General features: G+C 42.3%; 1 protein-coding gene across 1 annotated transcript in view; it reads right to left on the bottom strand.

Moving 5' to 3' along the window:
- megf10 (multiple EGF-like-domains 10) overlaps positions 1-23,391 on the bottom strand; it is an 84,198-nt gene that overhangs the window by 3,878 nt on the left and 56,929 nt on the right. Inside the window, exons 12-24 of the mRNA XM_086053275.1 lie at positions 22,475-22,638; positions 22,279-22,381; positions 22,027-22,173; positions 20,907-21,041; positions 20,618-20,746; positions 20,381-20,509; positions 18,273-18,401; positions 15,150-15,278; positions 14,820-15,044; positions 10,350-10,459; positions 10,144-10,264; positions 5,544-5,588; positions 5,238-5,450 (exon numbers count right to left, since the gene is read on the bottom strand). Coding sequence (XP_085909401.1) covers positions 5,238-5,450; positions 5,544-5,588; positions 10,144-10,264; positions 10,350-10,459; positions 14,820-15,044; positions 15,150-15,278; positions 18,273-18,401; positions 20,381-20,509; positions 20,618-20,746; positions 20,907-21,041; positions 22,027-22,173; positions 22,279-22,381; positions 22,475-22,638 — 1,779 coding nt within the window. The remainder of the gene's footprint in view (positions 1-5,237; positions 5,451-5,543; positions 5,589-10,143; positions 10,265-10,349; positions 10,460-14,819; positions 15,045-15,149; positions 15,279-18,272; positions 18,402-20,380; positions 20,510-20,617; positions 20,747-20,906; positions 21,042-22,026; positions 22,174-22,278; positions 22,382-22,474; positions 22,639-23,391) is intronic.

The following is a 23,391-nucleotide window of genomic DNA, read 5'->3' on the forward strand; positions in this document are numbered from 1 at the left end:
ATTTATTGAATAACTACAATATTTATTACACTGTGCTACGAAAGGGAGTAAAGTGACATGGGCCCAAGAAAATAGTACAATGGTGCCTTGACATATGATTTTAATTTGTTCCGTAAACACTTAAATCAAAGATCATATATCCCCATTGAAATGACTGGAAATACCATTAACCTAAAAATATATATATATTTTTTGTGTTAATTTAAAAAAAAAGGAAAAATAGCCCTCTATGATATAGCACTTTACTAAAATATGAGTTGCAACCTAGGCCCGTAAGGCAGGGCTGTCCAAACTCGGTCCTCAAGGGGCGGTGTCCTGCCTGTTTTCCATCTCTCCCTGCTGCAACACACCTGATTCAAAAGATCATTTGAATCAGCTGATCATTTGAATCAGGTGTGTTGCAGCATGGAGAGCTGGAAAACAGGCAGGAAAACGACCCTTGAGGACCGGAGCTGGACATGTCTGCTGTAAGGAATTAAACAGCAATGCAATTAATTGTGCTTCTCCTTCTGGCATGCCCGCCTTGGTCACAAGGAGGCAATACAAAAAATGTACAGTCATGCAGACACAAACAAAGAAGATCACACTTCTACTGCTGCTGCAAGATCAGTAAGATGCTGTAATATTTGTCATTTTTCATAGAGGATAATCAAGATATGCCTGTGAGTTTTAAATTATGTCAAAATGTGTTGCTCCACCGTTTGGTTCAAATATCTGTTCCTTCTAAAACCGCAACTTTCATGCTATACAATGGCATATCAATGGCGTTTACTTGTTTGTTAGCATTAAGCTAAGTGGAATTTTTTCAAAAGGTAACACTGTGTTGCTTTAAATACACATGTAACTCTTTTTTTATGTTTAGTGTGACAGTAAACTTTAACTGTGAGTGGCATGTAAGAGCTTGAAGCCTCTTTTTTGATTAACTATTTAATATTTCCCAACTTATGCTTATTGTGAAGTGACTGGCAGAATTATGGCTCGTATCTTAAAAACGTCTGATCATTCGTAACTCCAGGCACCACTGAAAGTGGCTGTGCCCAAAGTGATACTTTTTTATGTCGTTTTATTTCTTATTTATTTTTTTCAAATGAGAGGCGAAGAAGTGCTTCTTAACCCATTAAGGATGGGAGCGCATAACCGCGTTTCTACCTCTAGAGCCGGGAGCGCTGTTGCGTCTTTCTACCTTTCAAACCGGGAGATACGTCGGTGTCTTTTTTTAAATCCAATTATCCGTGTCTTAGCCAATTTAATGTATCAGAATATACACGTGACAGTGTCGCGGGACCGCGGAGGATGTTGCTTATTTTTTTCAAGCCGTAGGCTAATGGCGGACGCCGTCGATCGTCGGGAGCTCTGAAATAAGTAACGGCAGTGATATATAGACGACGCGCTTGTGGACTTTGAACCAGTGGAACCAGTCGAATGTGATATGATATAGTTTGTAGACAATGACGATATTGACGTATTTGCAACAGAATAGAGAATGGTAAGTACCACTTGATTTTTTAAAATTAAAATAGTGCTTCTCTTGCACTGACACATTATTTTTACATCTTCGATTGAAACATAATAATATATTATTATTTACTAGTAAATAATAATACACTCTAATAAAGGCTTTAATAATAAAGTCACATGTCTAAGCTCTCGAATTCTTTTGGAATTATGTTTCTGTCTGCTACAGGGGCTGAGATATTAATTATTTTGTAAGTGTTGAATTTCTGGGAAAACGTCAGGTTTTCAAGGGTAATTCCAAAGGCAACCTTCGGTTTTGGGGAGCTGTTGAACCAGGCGCTTTAGGCCTAAATTGGATAAGGTGTGCAGCAAAGAAAATTGAAGTTCATTTCATGTCTTTTTACTCTCTTTTCTCCCACATAACATTCTAAAGAATGTGGACAGTATATATTCTATCACAAGACAGTATACACAAACGTGTGTAATGCTATTGTGACCTCCAGGCTTGATTATTGTGTAACACTATTATCAGACTACTCTGCAAGAAGTCGCTAAAGACACCAGCTGGTCCAAAGTGCCGTTGTTTGAGTGCTGACTAGAAATAGAAGAGCTTAATTTTTATTTCTCTGGTACTAGCGTTACTGCACCGGTTCACTGTATGAACAAAGTCCCGCTAGCGTGCCAAATCTGGCCAGTCACAGACCAGCGATCACAACATTCTTCAAGTCAAAATATTATGTAGAATATGTAACTATGTACTTTTATCTTGAACAAAGTGCTTTTATTTTGGCATGCAGAGCTACAATTTGTTTCTGCAGTACTGCCAGTACTGACATTTTCGCTATTTAGTACATTTTTCAACCCATCGGGACACTATTTTTTAAACAATTTATTTTCAACATGCATAAAAATAAGAATACAGTATAATTCATTCATTCATTCATTCATTATCCATACCGCTTATCCTCACAAGGGTCGCGGGCGTGCTGGAGCCTATCCCAGCTGTCTTTGGGCAGTAGGCGGGGGACCCCCTGAATTGGTTGCCAACCAATCGCAGGGCACACAGAGACAAATATCCGCACTCACAATCACACCTAGGGGCAATTTAGACAGTCCAATCAACTTACCATGCATGTTTTTGGAATGTGGGAGGAAACCGGAGTACCTGGAGGAAACCCACGCAGGCAGGGGGAGAACATGCAAACTCCACACAGGGAGGTCGGAGCTGGGATTGAACCCACGACCTCTGAACTGTGAGGCGGATGTGCTAACCAGTCAACCACCGTGCCGCCCCTCAGTATAATTCAGTAACTTGCAAAATTAAAACCATTAACAAATACAAAAGAGAAAAAGGGGAAATTTTTTTCGAGAGAGATAGACTGGCGACAATGCAAAGTGTGGTCTTAATGTTACCAAACACTTTTATTTCCTGCATGGTGGAGGGAAGAGGCGGATTTAATGTAATTCTACACATATCAACAGTTTCATGCTCTGTATGGACTGAATGTATTATAATTCATCATTGTATCATTATATATCACTGTCAGTAATATTATGCTAGCTAAATTGCCTGCGGCTTTATGCCCCTGGCAGGGTTACCCAGTGCTAAGTGCCCAGTCCTCGGTGGGGGTCCAGACAAAGTACAGCTGAAATGACCTTTTAGGATAAGTAAAATAAATGGACGTCATTTTCCCTCGCTTGGACGCGGCCCCCTCTCTGGAGCCTGGAGGTGGGGCTTGTTTATGAGCACAGATATGACCCGGCGCCTGGCACAGCCCAAAGAGGCAACGTGGGTCCCCCTTCTCATGGGCTCACCACTTGTGGGAGTGGCCAAGTGGGTCAGGTGCAAACAGAGCTGGGCGGCGGCCAAAGATGGGGACCTTGGCGGTCCAATCCCCGGCTACAGAAAGTGGCTCTATGGAAATGGAATGTCATCTCTCAGAAAAGGAGTCCGAGCCGGTATGTTGAGAAGCTCCGACTAGATATAGTCTGACTCGCCTTCACACAAGCTTGGGCTCTGGTGTCAATTCTTTTGTGAGGGGCTGGACTTGCACTCTCAAGTTGCCCATGGTGAGAGGCCTTAACAAATGTGTGTCTTCTTGAAGTCCTTGAAGTGGATGCTGGAGAGCACTCTTCAATGCTAACGTAGGAAATGACAGTGAGACTTGGACGGGATGATTGGTGGAATGGCCCACTGACCCTGACCGGTGTTGTTATTGAATTTCTCTACTCATCATGGATTTTCCATAACCAAAAACATGTTCAGACATACTGCGATTGGCTGGCAACAAAATCGGGGTGTACCCCGCCATCTGCCCGAAGACAGCTGTTATAGGCTCCAGCACTCCAGCCACCCTTGTGAGGATAAGCAGTTTGTGTGATTCATGTATGGATGGCTGTTCAGACATAAGTGTGTCCACATGTGCACTTGGCACCAGGTCACTCTTGACTGCATTTCAATGATCGACTTGGTCGTTTCATCGGACTTAAGGTCGCTGAGCAGTTGTGATGTCATTTTCTGTCGACAAAATGGCCGCCCCCAGTGATGGCTAAAAACGGGTGGATTAACTCTTCCACAAATGCAATATTTGTCAGAATGCCTTGTTTCAACTAGTGGGTTTGCGTAGAACATATTCTTGAAAAAGTGTGTTTGGGTTGACTTCTTCTTTAAAGAGAAAGAATAATTTTTGTGAAGCGGGACATTTACACATTGATGTTGGTTTTTGATGCAGTGCCGCCTTAAGGATCAAAGGTCACAGGTGTGTTGGTTTTCAGCCTTGCTGCCTACATGCAGTGATTTCCTCAGATTCTCTGAAATTTTTGATGATATTATGGACCCTAGTTGATGAAATCTCTCAATTCCTTGCAATTGTACATTGCGGAACATTATCCTTATATGTTTGGCTATTTTTTCATGCAGTTGTTCACTAAGAGGTGAACCTCACCCCAACTTTGCTTGTGTATGACAGAGCAATTCAGGGAAGCTCCTTTCATACCCAATCATGGCACCCACCTGTTTCCAGTGAGCCTGTTAACCTGTGGGATGTTCCAACAGGTGTTTCATGAGCATTCCTGACTCCAGCACATAGGCTCCAGCACTCCCGCCACCCTTGTGAGGATAAGCGGTTTGTGTGATTCATGTATGCATGGCTGTTGAGACATAAGTGTGTCCACATGTGCACTTGGCACCAGGTCACCCTTGACTGCATTTCAATGATCGACTTGGTTGTATCTACATAGGTTTGATTCTAAATGTTTGCCGTCAATGTTATACATTAATGGCCACATTATGCCGCCGCCCCTGTGTGACCTATATCTTTGCTACTGTAACAATGAAAATTTCCCCACTGTGGGATCAATAAAGGCATTCTTATTCTTATTCTTATTCTTATTCATCGGACTTAAGGTCGCTGAGCAGTTGTGATGTCATTTTCTGTCGACAAAATGGCCGCCCCCAGTGATGGCTAAAAACGTGTGCAATTCAGGAAAGCTCCTTTTATACCCAATCATGGCACCCACCTGTTTCCAGTGAGCCTGTTAACCTGTGGGATGTTCCAACAGGTGTTTCATGAGCATTCCTGAACTTTCTCAGTCTTTTTTACCACCTGTCCCAGTTTTTTTGGAATGTGCTGCAGCAAGTTCATGATTATTTACTAAAAACAATAAAGTTGATCAGTTTGAACGTTAAATATCTTGCCTTGGTTGAACATGATTTGCAAATGATTGTATTCTGTGTCAAAAAAAATAGTCAAAAAATATTTTTTTCAACACTTGCTCCTCACCAATTTCATAGACATTCTTGTTATTGGTCAGACCGCTGGAAGTAGTGATTTCAGCGTACGGTGAATCCCGTCTGGCAGGTGATTTCATTTCCACGTAGCCACATTCTGTGTTTTTTGTTGTCAGTACGGGGGGGTCCTTGATAGTAGCGTAGGGGTTTTCAGAGCTGTTCAGGGAGCTGGAGCTTCCATGATACGGTATGCCTTTCACCAGGTCTGTACAATGAAACAAAAGACCCGATGTGAAAAACATTTAGCATTAAACTAGGAAAACTGGTCAATTCCGGCTTGTGTATCGTCATAATTTACCTCGCAAAGACTTTCCCATGCATCTTCTGTCTACTCCATAGGCTCCTGGTTTGCAGGAAGAAAGAAATTGAAAGTAAAATCAGTGAATGGAGCAAGTAAAATTATTTCTTTTGCCACTCTAATTAGCAAGATTAGAGTGGGATCTGAGCATTTTGTGTTGCATGTCCTTGAAAGATTGGGACACGTTCATCAACATTATCAGATCATTTTAGCATGAAAATTGCACTGTTATACATAAAATGAGCAACATGATGAAAGTGTTACTTTGAATATGAGGCAATCGCATACAATAAACTCTCCAAAAATAAAAAAGAGCTAAGTCTAAAAAAATGTTTTTAAATTTTAACTTATCCCCTGCAGCAAATGCTTTGATCTCAGGAATACCACGAAGACAGGGGTATCCAACCCCGGTTATTGAGGGCCCCTATCCAGCATGTTTGTGTGTTGGAGGAGCGAGACACTTAAAACATGCTGGATAGGACAGGGATTAGACACCCCTGACAATCCTGTACTAAGAGGTTCGGAGTTTATGACATTGAATGCAATGCTGCAATGCTGTGATCACTGTGTCTCATCATTCATTTATTTTTGGCCAGACAACAAAACCGTAAGTGGCTCTCATCCATCCGTCCATCTTCCACTTATCCAGGGTCAGGTTGCGGAGGCAACATTTTAACAGGTAATCGCAGACTCTTCAGCATGCCCATCCACGGAGGCCCTCCTCCAAATGGGACAAGCCTGTAACACTTCACCAGAGAGGTTTCCAGAAGGCATCATAACCAGATCCCCAAGTCAATGCAAAAGAGCAGTGGCTCTACTCTGAGTCCTGCCGAATGACTGAGCTACTCACTGTGGGAGCCTGCACACCCTCTGGAGAACTCTCATTTCGGCCACTTATATCCATGGTCTTGTTCTTTGGGTGACTACCCACAACTGATGACTTTGTTCGAGGTTGGGATGTAGATCATCCGGTAAATTGAGAGCTTCTTCTTCACGGAAAACTGATGCAGAGTCTGAATCACTGCAGACACTGCACCAAATCTTCCTTTACTTGTAAACAAGACTTGATACTTGAACTCTTCCACCGGGGAAAGAATCTCATCCCCAACCTGAGGACGGCACTCACCATTTTACGACTGATGACCATGGTCTTCGATTTGAAAATGCTAATTGTCAACCCAAACACTTCATACTCAAGAGTTGAAGATTACGGCCAACAGAACCACATCTGCAAAAGCAGACATAATACTGTACTGAAGTCATGAATCGGACACCCTCCATGCCTCAGCTGTGCCTAGAAATGTTGTCCATAACAGCTTTTTTTATTCACAAATGGTCAGCCTCTGTGGAGTCAAAACTCGTAAACAAATCAGATTTACTGCTAGCAATGCAGACCAAACTCTGACACCGGTAGCACAGGGGGCGTGGTGCCCCATACTCCCAAAGCACCTCCCACAAATCTCAGAGAGGAACACGGTTGAAGGACTTCTCCAAGTCCACAAAATACATGTAAATTGGTTGGGTGAATTCCAGTGCAACGCCAAGAACCCTGCTGTGGGTGTAGAGCTAGTCAATTGTTCCACGGCCGAGACAAAACACGTAGTGTTCCTCCTGAATCTGATATTCGGCTTCCCGATGGACAGTCCTCTCCAAAACCCCTGAATACACCTTACCAAAGACACTGAACAGTGTGATCTCCTTGTAGTTGGAACACACTCTCCGGTCTCTCTTCTACAAAAGGTGGACCACTACCGTGGGCTACCAAATCAGGGGAACTGTCTCCACTCCAGTGCCCACACAATGTTGCAGAGGTGTGTCAACTGACAGTCTCACAACATTCAGAGTCTTTAGGTCCATATCTCACTGAGCAGCAAAGGTTTCTGAGTGTTTGCGCACAGCTCAAATGTGTTTTTTCCTCAAGATTTGTTCAAGGTTGCAAAAGATTGCAAAGACATTCGCCAGACATTCACATACAGTTTTAACGGTCGCAAAGAGACTTTGAACATGTTCAGAATTTTATGGTGACAGGAAAAAACTGTTTGCGACCATAAAAACTGTTTGTGAATGTCTGGTGAATGCCTTTGCAACCAGAAATAAATCCTGACGAAAAAACAACATTCGCTACGTTCGCTAACACTAGCAAGCCTTCGACGCTCAGTGAGATACGGGATATAGATACTCCGAGCGGATCTCATCCACCCCTGGGGTCCTGCACTGAGGAACTTTTTAAACAGCTCAGCGACCTCTACCCCAGAGACAGGAGAGCCAATTTAGAGTTCCCAGACTCTGCTATTGAGGAGGTCTTCCAAGTATTCTCCCCACCAACTCACAACGTCCCAAGTTGAGGCAACGCCCCATCCCCACAATACACAGTGTTAATGGTGCACTGCTTTATCCTCCGACGCCGGATGGTGGACAGAAATTCCCTCAAAGGCTTCCAGAAATCATTCTTCATGGCCTCAAAAGAACTCCTCCCATGTCTCAGCAACAAAAACCTGCTGATACTCATCAGATGCCACAGGCTTGACAGCATCCCTCACCGCTGGTGTTCCACCAACAGGTTTGGGGAGTGCCTCCATGACAGGCACCACCCACCATATGACCACAGCTCAGCCGTCTCAACAATGGAGGCATGGAACATGGCCCGGTTGGCCTCAATGCTCTCCACCTCCCTCAAGACATGGACAAAGTTCTGTCTGAGGTGGGAGTTTAAACTCCTTTGAAACTGCAGGAGTGTTCTCCAGCACCCCTCCAAGTATTCCAAAAAATGTGGAAATTAAGATGCTGTTTGGTTGGGATGGGTATCGTTCGGATTAACGATACTACTACGTTTAACGATACTGCTTATCAGTCCCATGCATTAAAGCGGAAGTCAACCCAAACATATTTTTTTCAAGAATATGTTCTATATACCGCGACCCTTGTGAGGATGAACGGTATAGATAATGGATGGATGGATGGATGTTCTATATAAGCCCACTAGTTGAAACAAGGCATTCTACTAAATATTGCATTTGTGGAATAAGAGTTAATCCACCCGTTTTTAGCCATCTCTGGGGGCGGCCATTTTGTCGCTTCTGTTGACTGAAAATGACATCACAACTACGCAGGGCTCGGGTAACAACCAATCACTCAGTTTCAGAAAACAGGTCAGCCGTGATTGGTCGTTACCTGAGCCCTGAGCAGTTGTGATGTCATTTTCAGTCGCCAGAAGTGACAAAATGGCCGCCCCCTGAGATGACTAAAAATGGGTGGATTTTGCTGCCTAACGCAACATTAATCAGAATGCCGTGATTCAACTAGTGGACCTGGTGTGAGCATCCATCCATCCATCCATCCATTATCGATACCGCTTATCCTCACAAGGGTCGCGGGCGTGCTGGAGCCTATCCCAGCTGTCTTCGGGCAGTAGGCAGGTGACACCCTGAATTGGTTGCCAGCCAATCGCAGGGCACACAGAGACAAACACCACTCACAATCACACCTAGGGGTAATTTAGAGAGTCCAATCAACTTACCATGCATGTTTTTGGAATGTAGGAGGAAACCAGAGTACCTGGAGAAAACCCACGCAGGCATGGGGAGTACATGCAAACTCCACAAAGGGAGGCCGGAACCGGGATCGAACCCACGACCTCTGAACTGTGAGGCGGACGTGCTAACCAGTCGACCACTGGTGTGAGCATATTCATGAAAAAAATGTCTTTGGGTTGATTTCCCCTTTCATGGTATTCTTATTGTTACTTTTTTTATTTTATATATCGTCGCTGTCCTGTGAAAAACACTCATGTCTAATTTTGATTTCTTCTTTAATGTCAGTAACGCGGAAACAATTCACGTAAAAATAAGACAAAATGAAAAAAAATGGACATAAGTGTTCTTCACAGGACACTATACATATATATATATTATATATAGTGTACTATAGTACTTTCTTTTCAGTGTAGAAAGTGAAGTATAGCAACAGAGCTAACCCAATGTGAATAACGCCAGCTTATGCTGTGCGAGTGTATGTTAGTAAGAAACGACCCGGAATCCCAAGCCAGTGACGCAGTGACGGCGCGCTTTTGAAGCCCGAGTAGGTGGAGCTGGGACGACGGAGGATCCGTCAACATTACACCACCACCGAGTAAAAGATTCTATACTGAAATAATGCTGATCTCATCCCAATTTAGTAATAAATTTACTTACTGAGTTTGTGCATGCCATGAATTATTCTGTCGAATGAATGTCAACAGGTGGATTTACAGGTTAATTATGTACTGTCCGCCATAATGTGGAAGGGCATTTAATTGTTCTGTCACTCTACGTCGCTGGCATAAATAGATGGACAAAGACATTATTTGGAGCAAATGATTATAATCAATAATTAATCGAAAATAATGAGCATTGTAGCATGGGAAACACTTGTGTTGGCATTTTTGACCTCTCAAGTACTGTTAGATCCAAACTATGACCTGTGTTCTATGCAGACAATTAAAATCTTTATGACCTATCCAGTGGGATGCGATAATCAGTGACCCATAGTGGTGCAGTAGAAATCATTTCAATTTCACTTGGAACTTGGAATTCAATCAAACCAATTTATATTTATAGCTCACCGAGTTCATTGAAGCAGTCCCTATGTTTCCAGCCTGCCGGCAACGTGCCAGTGTCATCAGCAAGAGGACATCTCTTTCTTTCTTCCACATTCTTCAAGTTCACAAACATGTTGCTCTTGCCCTACAAAGTCCAAAAATGACAATTAAGGTGACCTGCACGTAACAGTTATCCAAAGTATATAATTATGTATATATATAAAAAATACTTTTCCATATGGAGAGTTATTATGTTGTGCGCTAGTGCACTGGGTCAGAGTGTGGTAGCTGGGATTGGAGAAGTAGTTACTGGGGTGCACATCACGTGGTAGATGAGCATCTGAAAAGTGAACAATAATGAATTTATTAGCCGCTTCAATTCACAAAATTCACAAAAAAACAAGTGGGTCTATATGTCATGATCTGTGATTTGTTCATCTTTTGGTTTTTGCTTTAACATGACATCGAGATTATGACAGATTACTAGAGATGATTACTATGTTGGTATTTCGTTTTGGTATGTTTTCCAGCGAATCTTGTTCATGCCTTGCCAGCCTGCTCGTTTTGTGTTTTGTCTTCACTTGTTCTCATCATCCCTGTTCAACTTGCGTATCTGCCATTAAGATAGCTCCATCCACTAGTGCCTTTTCCAGGGGTGCTTTTATGTCTCATTAGACTGCTTGTAATTATTTCCCTGTTTTCTAATCATTTCAGATGTGTCGAGTACTCTTTTGTCCTGTCGCTTGTCTGTTGTGGTGAGTCCCCCCTCCTTTGTTTTTGTTGTTTTGGATTTACATGTCAGAAAGTTCAGCCTATGCTAACCTGATCGTAGTTCACGGTGTTGGCTTGCACAGTGTCAGTCTGCCAACCATCGCAGTTAGCCTGCCGACCAAGCCACTCCTCAGTCAGTAAACTCTCTTGTTCTTCCCTGTCTGTCCCTCTCACCGATGTCCTACAGTCTTTCTGGTGTATCTAATGAGTTTTTCATTTGGCCAAACTACTATTCCTCCACTTGTTTTTACAGATTCTGATTTTGAAGATTATGGCCCTGATTTACACAATTTACCAAATTCTGAGTTTGACTTCTCCGGTTCCCTTCCTTGTAGTTTTTGTAATCCCTGCACCTGTCTCTTCCCTCTGAGATTTACTTGAGCATTCGTTAGGTCATTTGCAGCGATGGGCATTCCGTCCCGTCCGTCCCGGATGGACATCCATGTCGGTGACAGAGGATGAGAAGTTTTTTAAAAAGGACAGACTAAGCAAGTACGGAAGTCAGTTTTCGTCCGCCCTGTAATCGCTCCTAACCGCGTCAACCGCCGACTGCCATGTTGTGTTGGGTTCTTTTAAAAAGAAAAACCAATGTTCTCGACGATACCACACTCACAGGCATAGTCTGCCCTTAAGGCATACTCACAAGCATAGTGTGCCCTCTAGTGGTTCAACAGAAAAATACAATGGATTACACCACAGCACGTCCATTTCACTGACGAGGAAAAAGGTGAACAGCGATTAATTTTGTTAACTAACTGTTAACATTTAGTACGTACCTTATCCATATGCATGAGAAGTATGTACTTGTCTGGGACATCTCTAGGGCGTGAAAATCTCTCCAAACTGTCATTCATGCTCATGCCAGCGCCGCCGTACACTTACAGCTATGACCCGGAACATTGCGCTACTTTACACTAATTCTTTAATTGCGAAATAACGCAATAAAAACGGAAAACTTATTTTTTTATAACGCAAACGTTTAGCAGTAAAACGCAATAGTATTGCGTTATAATGCAATATTAAATATTCTTGTGATGTCCCCTGGCCATTTATACTTCCACCCGCTAAGTCAGTGTTTTTCAAACTTTTTTGAGTCAGGCACATTTATTTCATTGAAAAAATCCCGCGGCACACCACCAGCTAAAATTATGAAAAAGAAAAAGCTTATTTTAACAATATCTCTCTCTCTCTCTCTCTGTATATATATATATATATATATATATATATATATATATATATATATATATATATATATATATACATATATATATATATATATATATAGATATATATAGATATATATTAAATAAGCATTTTTTAACATTGAAGAATGACGTCATATTATAACGTCGTGAATAGGAATTAAATAAACACAAAGAAAAAAGTATTTTAGAATGTTTCATATTGATACTTACTCAGCGTGAAACATGGGCCTGTTTGGATAAACATATATCACTAATTCGCTTGTCTCTAACAAAGACAATTAGCTACCTGCTGCTGCTGCCACCTGCTGGTATAGAAGAGTGCTACCATGTAGTAAAGACATCATTACGCTGCCAGGCGCTAGAATGCACAAATTAGATAATTTCCCACGGCACAACTGACGTGCCGCGGCACAGATTTTGAAAAACACTGCGCTAAGTGGATGTGAATAGGAAATTAGCCAGCTAATGAGCTTTCAGTAATGTTTATCTGTTACGAAACCCCGTTGTTAGCATCTCTCCCATGGCGATACAAGGATGTTTTTTTACTTTTGGGACGCGGGGGGTCGGACTGACGGAATGTAAGGACGGAAGCGCTCTAAAAGCAGATTAAAAGGATGAGGACGGACAAGGTTGGAGGACGATTATTTTTATGAATGAGGATGGACAGGTCGCGGACGGACGTACAATGGGGTAAAGTGCCCATCTCAGGTCATTTAAATGGGATCTCCACATAGTGGCCAATGAAGGCAAATTAAGGTAATTTGTCTGTCTATTGACCCTGTTTCGTCGTCGTATCGTTACACACCCATTTTCTCACCTCAGTCTGTCCCTCGGCTAATTTCGTGCCTGTTTTGTTGTCACAATGTTCAGGTCATTCCACTTTTGTATCCAAGTCACGTAATTCCAAATCTATCCCCAAGTCACCTCCCATGATGAAAGTCTGCCCACCCTTCTTTCAAAGCTTCTTCTCTCGTTTCTACAACCTCTGCACCCCTTGTTTATGGTGTCTCTCAAACTTTAAGACATCAGGCTGATGCAGTACTCGTATAGGCTCCGCAGCAGCTCAAGGTCCCTGCTTGGGCTCCGTGGCTGCTTCAGGCTCCCCATTCCTCCGGTGGCACGGCACACGTCTGCCATCAGACCCTTTTGGTTTGTGCGCTAAAACCTCATGCTTGGCCTCTGAAATTCCGCAGGGCAGGAGTCGGCAACTTTTTCCTAACAATTGTATTGTGAGGCTAAATTATTTTTTTCCTATTATAAATGTGTTGTTACTATCAGAAAAAAGGCTTATAAGTGTTTGAATTGAATATATGATTGGCCACGTAACATGAAACACAGAAATGGAGTGCTTCCAAGTGATATGCCAAACAAAATGATCTTGTATTGAAACAAGACCGTGGCAATATTATTCAGACACTTTTAATACCATGAATATTGTGACATCTGGAATTATCAATTATCAATGTCATCTGACACGCCATATATAATTATTATAGTTTCCTATGTTGTGATTCAGGTTTTTGTTCATTCATCGTTCATTTTTCCCTGCATCCTGTTCATGTCTTTCAGGCCAGCTCGTTATGTCTCCACCTGCTCTTGTCATCCCCGCTACACTTTTGGTTCATCCATTTACCTCTCCATCCATCTGTGTCTTTTCCAGGTGTGCCTTGTTGTCTTGTTACTCTATTTGGATTTAATTCCCTGTTGTTGTTTTTTTTTGCACTGTCTCTGACCATTGTCAAATATCGGATGTAGCCTACGCTCGTGTCCTCTTGTCTGTCTGTGACGGTGAATCCATCCATCCATTATCGATACCGCTTATCCTCACAAGAGTCGCGGGGAGTGCTGGAGCCTATCCCAGCTGTCTTCGAGCAGTAGGCGGGGGACACCCTGAATTGGACGCCAGCCAATCGCAGGGCACACAAAGACAAACATCCGCACTCACAATCACAACGAGGGGCAATTTAGAGTGTCCAATCAACTTACCATGTATGTTTTTGGAATGTGGGAGGAAACCGGAGTACCCGGAGAAAATCCACGCAGGCATGGGGGAGAACATGCAGGCCGGAGCCGGGATCGAACCCACGACCTCTGAACTGTGATGCGGACGTGCTAACCAGTCGATCACCGTGCCGCCCGTGACGGTGAATTCCCCTGTTTATTTATTTACTTTGTACACTAGTTTTTGGAATTTGTTATTTTCCTGTTTTCTGCTCATGGTTTCTAATAGCTTTGTATGGTGTCTGTGAAAATAAATACCCCCGCCCGACCTCATGCCTTCTGTATGTACTTTTCTGCATTCCACCTTATACTTGCACACCACCAAGACAAAAACCCCTACATGTGACTGTGTCAAAAATATGTAGTTCCTGCAGAATGCAGTCCATAAAAATATCAAGTAATGTGCATAGTATGTTTATATGTTTCAAATTAGTAAGTAAAGGAGTGTGTTGGACTATTGAACTTTCTAGTATTGTACGAATAAACATATTCCAATGGCACATGTATATACAAATGGACGGGCAAAAAGCTGTACTTGTGTATCTTGTAATAGTTTTAGATTTTGCCCTTGACAATATCCAAAAAAAAATCAAAATATTTGGACATGGTACCCAAGTATACCCTGTTCTACCATCAATATAATAAAACAAACTACTACAGAAAGAAAGACGAGAGCCACTCCCTACATTTTTCTACTGGTATACAATGTACATGTGATGTTACCTGTGATGGTGTAGTCAGTGGTCACCCTCATGGCAGGAGTGTAAGTCACTGCTGGCATTGGAGGTTCTTTTCCTTTCTGTTTTTTCCTGTAGATAATGAAGAGGAGGAGGAGAAAGAGCACAAGCAGCACCAGCACAATAATTCCTGCAATGGCTCCGATTTGGTAGTTGTCCACCTGCACTGCAGCACTTGTGAAAGTGTTGAGGCTGTCAACAACAACGCCGGCTACAGACAGGGGGGGTGAGAAAGCAGTATCAATGTTAAGCTTTTAGTGTGTGTCGAAATATTAGATTGTCCATATACTGTAGAAACATATTTGCATATCCTCACCTTGGTCACAGCGGGCGCCCTTCCAGCCATTGTTACAGTAGCATGTGCCAGTAATGTGATCGCAGGTGGAGTTATTGAGACAGTCACACACCTGCCGGCAGCCATACCCATATGAACCAGGAGGACACTCTATAATAAAAAGTGACACTCAAAGGTAAGAAAATATTCATCATATTATGGTTATTTGTTCAATTCAGTTAAACTTTTTTAAAGATGAAATAAAAATCAGAAAAGTCCTTTAAAGCGGAAGCCCAAACATATTTTTTTCAAGAATATGTTCCCAGCAGGCCCACTAGTTGAAACACGGCATTCTGATTAATTTTGCGTTGGTAGAATATATATATCAAGCAGCAAACTGCGCTCGTTTTTAGCCATCTCCAGGGGCGGCCATTTTGTCTTCTATCGACTGAAAATGACATCATAACTGCTCACAACGACCAATCACGGATCAGATTCAGAAAACAGGTCAGCCGTGATTGGTCGTTGTGAGCGGTTATGATGTCATTTTCAGTCGACAGAAGACAAAATGGCCGCCCACGGAGATGGCTAAAAACGAGTGGATTAACACTTATTACACAAACGCAATATTTATCAGAATGCCCAGTTTCAACTAGTGGGCTTGCATTGAACATATTTTTGAAAAAAAAAAAAAATTTGTGTTGACTTCCGCTTTAAAAAGCAACCCTGTAATGACATGTTTGCTCTATATGATTGATTTGGTTGATTGATAACTAAAAGATAACATTTTGGAAAGTAATTTCCAATTTAATACATTTTATAGAAACGTTATTTGCAAATATGTGACATTTGTTTACGTCGCAATGCATTCTGTATTAGTAGGTAGTAGGTAGGTAGGTAGGTAGTGACGTAACATGGTTGCGTGGTGTTGTTTTTAGCAGTTGCAGCGATCTATTAGCAGTGATGACAAACCCTGCTCTGTCTTTACAATTCGAACCAGAGCATGTTCAAAGACATGAGGAAAGTGAGGGTGAGAAATCATGTGGTCCTTGGGGGTTACATGGTATAAGTGGACACCATGTTGGTGACCTGTAGGTCAGTGTACTGTCAGTTAATCTGAATAAAAACCCAAAGCTGACAAAAGAAAAAATGAAATGGGGATATGCGTAAACTGATAGCAGTGGTGTATCCTCATGCAAAGGAGGTATTTGTAGGCTTCATTTCATGGGGCCTTCAAACAGGGATGTCCTTGTAGATCATCATTATGGAATCAGTGTTTAAAAGCAGCATTTAAAGGATTGCACCACTTAATTGGGACACAGCTACAGTCTCTTGACAAGCTGAGCTTGATTCATTCAAAAGTAGTTCCAATATTGTTTCCTTTTTTTTGGGGGGTCATTTTCATATAATTTGATCAATAAGAATAAAGACCCCAGTGAATTTCATTTGGTAAATCATTTACATCATTTTACTCATAAGTATTTGATTATTGTCAGTTATTATTATTAAATAGGTCTTTTTTTTTTTTTTTTTAAGAAAAAAAAAATCAGAAGTAATATTTTTCACACTTTCAATGCCAAAATGGCATTAGCGTTATTCGTCCCAAATGAAATGTCATGATTTGCAACATGTTTTCTAAAGGTGCAAATTACATTTTTGGATGTATATTGTTTAATATTCCTTTATCTATGAAAATGAACACAAATATGTCTGAGTGTCTTAAGACCGCTTTTTTAAGTGTCTATTTTACAAATGGTCCTTGTGTCACTCATCACTGACAAAGAGAGCGTCTTTGTCATTATTAATGCCACTGGAGAGAGCCTCATTATGCTGTTGCAATACACCAGAGGGATCTGTGATCTAAAGTGCCTGCATGTGACAGCCGTTCACTGCATTCACACAACAGCAGACAGCAAAATAGGTGGTTATTTCTGAGAGATGTATGAATTTGTTAAAGTGTCTGAACAATTGCATGTTCAAATGTTATGAATGTATATAGACAAGAGTGTGAGGGGTTGAATGAGTCGTTAGGATCATTTATGGACTGACAGTATGTGCAGAGATGTTTGTCTCTGTGTGCCCTGCGATTGGCAGGCAAACAATTCAGGGTGTCCCCCGCCTACTGCCCGAAGACACCTGGGATAGGCTCCAGCACGCCCCACGACCCTTGTGAGGATAAGCGGTATCAATAATGGATGGATGGAAGTATGTGCAGAGGTTGAAGGTCAATTGTGTCAATTGTGTAACTCGCATGGTTGCTATGAAGCTGTTTGTGTCTTTACTGTTAGGTAAGATTTGTATTTCAGCGGGCCAACCACTATTTGCTCTGTGAATGGGTTCTATCAACAAACCTGTGACAAAATTTAAGTCGATTGATGATTTTATTGTTTGTGATTTTTCCCATAAACGTTTAAGGAATTTTATTGTTCAGATTACATTTGCATTAGACTGCCATGAAATTAGTGGAATTAGTTATTGAGTGGTTTTATTATTATGGCCTAAAATTTGAAATCAATAACTTTTTGAAAATAGGCTTTCAAGCACGGCTGTTTCAGCACGGGAGAAAGTTAGGCATAAACAATAAATCCACCTGCATTACAGCTTCCGGATTCACTGTCCCGCTATTTTGCGGAATTGTTATTGTTTCCTTTGTGTGCAGTTAATAAGCTTATGTTGTTCTCATCTGTTCTGGATGTAATTCAATTCTTGACCACTAGAGGGTAGTACACAACTTACTTTGAGACGGTGTGAAATTGAAAGAAGAGTAAAGACGAAGAACAAAAACCCCAAAGTCATCCGCACAGGCTAGTTTTTGTTGAAAATTATTTAACGGGGAAGTCAACCCCAAAATGTTCTTTTCAACATGTTCCATCCAGCTCCAATAGTCTAAACACAGCATTTTGACTAATATTGCGTTTGTGGAATATGAGTTAAGCAGCAAAATCCACTCGTTTTTAGCCATGTCGGATTGCCACTTTCTGTCGACTGAAAATGACATAACAATTGCTCAGGGCTCAGGTAACGACAAATCACCTGTTTTCTGAAGCTGAGTCATGAAGGACACAAATAAAAATAATAATGTATTTTTAGGGAAAGTTGCTGCAATTAACATAGTCAAGACGGACCATTTAGGTCATGCACATTGTCCAAAATGTATTTACATACTTTGTTCACAGTGCTGACCCATGAAGCCAGTGCGGCATGTACATTGTCCAGAAATGTGATCACAGTCGGCTCCATTCCTGCACTGGCATGTTAGAGAACAATCCTTCCCATAAAATCCTAATGGACAACCTGCATGGGAGTCAAGACAACAAAAGTCAAAACACTGATTTAATGTAGGAAAAAAACAGTAATCATCTGTGACTGTTAAGTAGTGTTTTTCCCAGAGCGGGGCATTTTAATCAAATTTCGTTTATTTTCGTTTATCGCCTTCCGTCTGCAGCAGGGGTACCCCTCCGCCGTTCGTCTATCCACCTTTTTGTCTGGCCGGACATAGGCCGGTCTGCCTATCATTTTAAAGGGGCTTCCATTAGTGTTTCCGTCGACCAACTTGGACCAACTTCCACTAGCACTCCCCCTTCGATGACATACAGGAAGATGAGTATATGCGGACATTTACTATTTAATGAATTATGTTTTGCACCATTGAAGTAGTGATCGACGTATTGCAAAAGCAACATACTGTACCTTTGCTGTCACCAGACAAAGATCGTTGTGTTGAATGCAGCAAACATGCTTCACTCATCCATCCATCCATCCATCCATCCATCCATCCATTCTCCAAACCGCTGATTCCAGACACAAATTATAAGACTGCAGGCTCTTAACAGCAACAAAGTGCTCCTATGTGTAGGCACTCTTCTTTACAAACAGAACATTTAGGATGTTTTGCTAGCTCTCTTCGGGGAACAAACTGGATCCATTTGACCAGTCTGACTTGGAAAGTTTATCCGAGGAGTCTGAATTTTCCCGTCGTCTTTCCCTGCAACCAAGTTCAGTTTTTCTACATATCGACTTCAAACGCCTGGTTCCAATGTGTCAATGTAATGGACAGGTGTCCTAATAGGGACCTTTTTCACAAAACTAGACATAAGGATACCAATTACGGATAATCCTAACAATGGATAAGGCTTCTCTTAGTGTTTTCCTTTTGTGCGTGTGCCCTTGAATATGTGGCGCAAACTAAGCATTGTGGGTAAAATCATGTCAATGGTAAGGTTCTTATCGACGAAAGCTTGGCTCGGCATGCACTGAACACGTGTGATCACACATCAGTTTACGTCGTGCGAGAGCTAGTCACAAGGCGCTGCGTTCAAAGTTCTATACTAGTATCGGTAAATGCCATCGCGCATTATTTGTTAGAAATCGCAGATACCGATGCCACCGTTTTAATACCAATCAGGACCACTCAAGACACTTAGTATTGGTGCAACACTACTATTAAAAGGGATGTCAACCCAAACATATTTTTTTCCAGAATATGTTCTATGCAGGCCCACTAGTCGAAACACGACATTCTGATTAATATAGCATTTGTGGAATATGAGAAATCCACCCGCTTTTAGCAAGTTCAGGGGACGGCCATTTTGTCACTTCTGTCGACTGAAGATGACATCGAAGTTGCTCAAGTAATGACCGATCACGGCTCAGCTTCAGAAAACAGGCGAGCCGTGATTGGTCGTTACCTGAGCCGTGAGCATTTGTGATTTTCAGTCGACAGAAGTGACAAAATGGCCGCCCCCTGAGACGGCTAAAAGTTGGTGCATTTTGCTGCTTAATTTATATTCCGCAAACGCAATATTAATCAGAATTCCGTATTTCAGTAGTAGACCTGCATAGAACATCCATCCATCCATTATCCATACCGCTTATCCTCACAGAGTGCTGGAGCCTATCCCAGCTGTCTTCGGCAGTAGGTGGGGAACACCCCGAATTGGTTGCCAGCCAATCGCAGGGAACACAAAGACAAACAGACATCCGCACTCACAATCACACCTAAGGGCAATTTAGAGTGTCCAATTAACCTACCATGCATGTTTTTGGTATGTGGGAGGAAACCGGAGTACCCGGAGAAAACCCACGCAGGCACGGGGAGAACATGCAAACTCCACACAGGGAGGCCGGGGCTTGAACCCACGACCTCTGAACTGTGATGCGGACGTGCTAACCAGCCAACCACCGTGCCGCCCTTGCATAGAACATATTCTGGAAAAATGTTTGGGTTGACTTCCTTTTTAAAGAAAGAAAAATAAAAAGGGTATTTGACTGACGTTGTGTACAGTAAAGGCCAGTCCATCCTGGGGTACACTTGCATTCTCCATCATAGGCACTGCAATAGGCACCGTTGTGGCAGTTACATGTGTGGATGCAGTTGGGTCCCCATTGAGCAGGAGGACATGCTGCAAAACCCAGACAACATTATCAAGTGTGGAGAGACGTACAGTGAAACCAACGTAGTTCAGCGTCACTCATTTCACATTGTATTCAAGTCAAGTGAATGAACTGACGTTGAGAGCAGTCACTGCCGATCCATCCTGGAAAACACTGACAGGAGCCGTCAATAGGGTTGCAGGTGCCGTTGTTGGTACAACTGCAGCTCAAGGCACACTTCTTCCCGTAGTAACCACTGGGACACACTACACATAAGGTGTCTTTTTTAGACAACATTAAAGTCGCAATGAAGTGATGAAAATATATCATGGACAGTTATACAGTAGTGTGTAATAGTGCCTATTTGGTAGGGACCACCAGTAAACTGTAGTAAAGAAGGTCATAGCTGTGGGGTGTAATGCTCACCCTCATTGCAAAGGCCCCCTTTAAAGCCTGGCAGACAGTCACACTGTCCACTCACATGGTGGCATGGTCCATTACTGTGGACACACTGAGGACACGTTTGACTGCAGCGGTGACCAAAATAACCTGGAGAGCAGACTGCAAGAAAAAGGGAACCCAACCATTAGGTAGAATCAGGTGTAATGCTCACGGAAGTCAACCCAAACATATTTTTTTCAAGAATATGTTCCCAGCAGGCCCAGTAGTTGAAACACGGCATTCTGATTAATTTTGCGTTTGTGGAATATAAATTAAGCAGTAAAATGTACTCGTTTTTAGCCATATCTGGGGACGGCCATTTTGTCTTCTGTCGACTGGAAATGACATCACAACTGCTCACAACGACCAATCACGGCTGATCTTTTCTCTGCATCTGAGCCATGATTGGTCGTTGTGGGCAGTTGTGACGTCATTTTCAGTCAACAGAAGTGACAAAATGGCCGCCCCGAGAGATGGCTAAAAATGGGTGGATTAAGTCTTATTCCACAAACACAATGCCTTATTTCAACTAGTGGGCTTGCATAGAACATATTCTTGAAATATATTTGGGTTGACTTCCACTTTAATGTTAATTACCACAGCAGCAGTCAACAAAAAATGTACCAACTTTAATGTTTATCAAACTGTACAGTGAAATCTCAAATGCCATTAAAGTCATATAAGGAGTTTAACCAAAATTTCAGGGAAAATACACCTCCAAAATTGCACAAAACCCCAAATTTGTTACATGACATCTCTGCATATCCTGCATGACAGCAGCAAACTGTCTTCACCTCAGTGGGCATCTAAATGGTTACCCCACAAGTGTGCTTTGCTTTTACACATTATAGTACAGCTAGCATTAGTAAAAGTTTAACCATGTCCACAGACTGAAACTGAAACTGAATAATCCAATGACTATTATTTGCTCTGGTTAACAAGTAGTTGACCAGCATCTTTGACTTTATGCATCTGGTTTAAGCCACGTATCTCTGAGTGTAGTATAGGTTGCCATATTGAAGGCTTGGCATTTCTGTTACTGTAAGTAGTTAGTGTTAATAACATTTCTTGAACTAAATCACTTCATCAAAACGTCATCACTTACTCCTCTGACAGGTGCTGCCTCTGTATCCTGGTGCACACTCACATGTTCCTTCATCGGGAGAGCAGGATGCTCCATTCTTACAGTTACAGGCTAGGGAGCAGTTTGGGCCCCAGCGGCCCTCTGCGCACACACTGTCACAGTGGATACCTGCTCACAAACACACGCACACACAGTTATGTCGTCTTGCACACTATCAACACCTCTTATTTCTCTCATTTTGAACAATCTCAGACCCCATCCATTTTCCCTTACCGGTCCATCCAGCCAGGCAGCGGCAGTACCCGGTGGCGTGATGACAGCCGTCAGCATGGCTACAGTCACAGCGCTCTTTACAGTCAAGACCGTAGGTACCGTCCTAGAGAAAAGCAAATGTTAACGTCACAGGCCCAATAACGAGATTGTGAATTTCATTGTGAGAAATCTTCAAACATTTTTTAAGTGTTTTCACCTGGCATTGCAGGCCACATTTATTTCCTTTCCAGCCTGCAGCACAAGTACAGTGACCAGTCACTGCATCACAAGCACCTTCATTCCCACACAGACAGCTCATGTTACAGCCAAGACCCCACGTACCACTGGGGCAGTTGATGGAACAGTCCACTCCATGCCACCCTGATTAAGAGATGGGCTATAATTATTTTCATGGATAACATTCCTAGGGAGCAGTGAGTAGGCTCTGCGTGTCTCCCGGGGACCAAAACCAGATCTCGTGTCAATAATAGAGCCTCCGTCAATCAACACGAACCACGGCATCCCCATGACACAGTTAACTCCACTGCAATTAAGTCTACGCAAAACCTCTATACTGCAGAACCTTGATCGAACCGGAAACAACAGACACCACATTCAACGGAGAGAAAATACTGTCCAGTTAATTCAAAACGTCAATTTGAAAGCAGCTGTTTAAGTCGAGTAGCTGAAGAATTGGCCGCAATTCGTCACAACGCCAGCGCTGTGGTGCCATTACAGACAAAAACGGTCACATGTTTCTGGCTTGCGCTGCTCTCGTCATAGATCAACTTAGAGTAGACTAGAGCAGGCTAAAACATGCGCCAATGCGGCGGCCATGTTTGCAGGGCAGCGAGTCACTTCAAATGTAATGAAAAGCTGCATGGATGTTAGCTTAGCATCGCCGAAGGCACAGTGGTCCAAAGGAGCATGTTGTATTGACCTATTCATATCAATGCTATTTTGGGTACAGCACACAGTTGTTTTTTGTAAAGCAATATCTGTCTACCTTACAAGTACCGTATATGACAGCTAATTATAACGGAAGGGTAAAAAGGAAGCACTAACATTTTGGCTTGCACGCCATTATCCTCCCTTCAAGCACCAACAAGGTCAGTTTGGATGAACTCTAAAACT

This window comes from Filicampus tigris, chromosome 15 (assembly GCF_054856515.1).
Source record: "Filicampus tigris isolate MCC_2025a chromosome 15, RoL_Ftig_1.0, whole genome shotgun sequence".
Classification (NCBI taxonomy): domain Eukaryota; kingdom Metazoa; phylum Chordata; class Actinopteri; order Syngnathiformes; family Syngnathidae; genus Filicampus; species Filicampus tigris.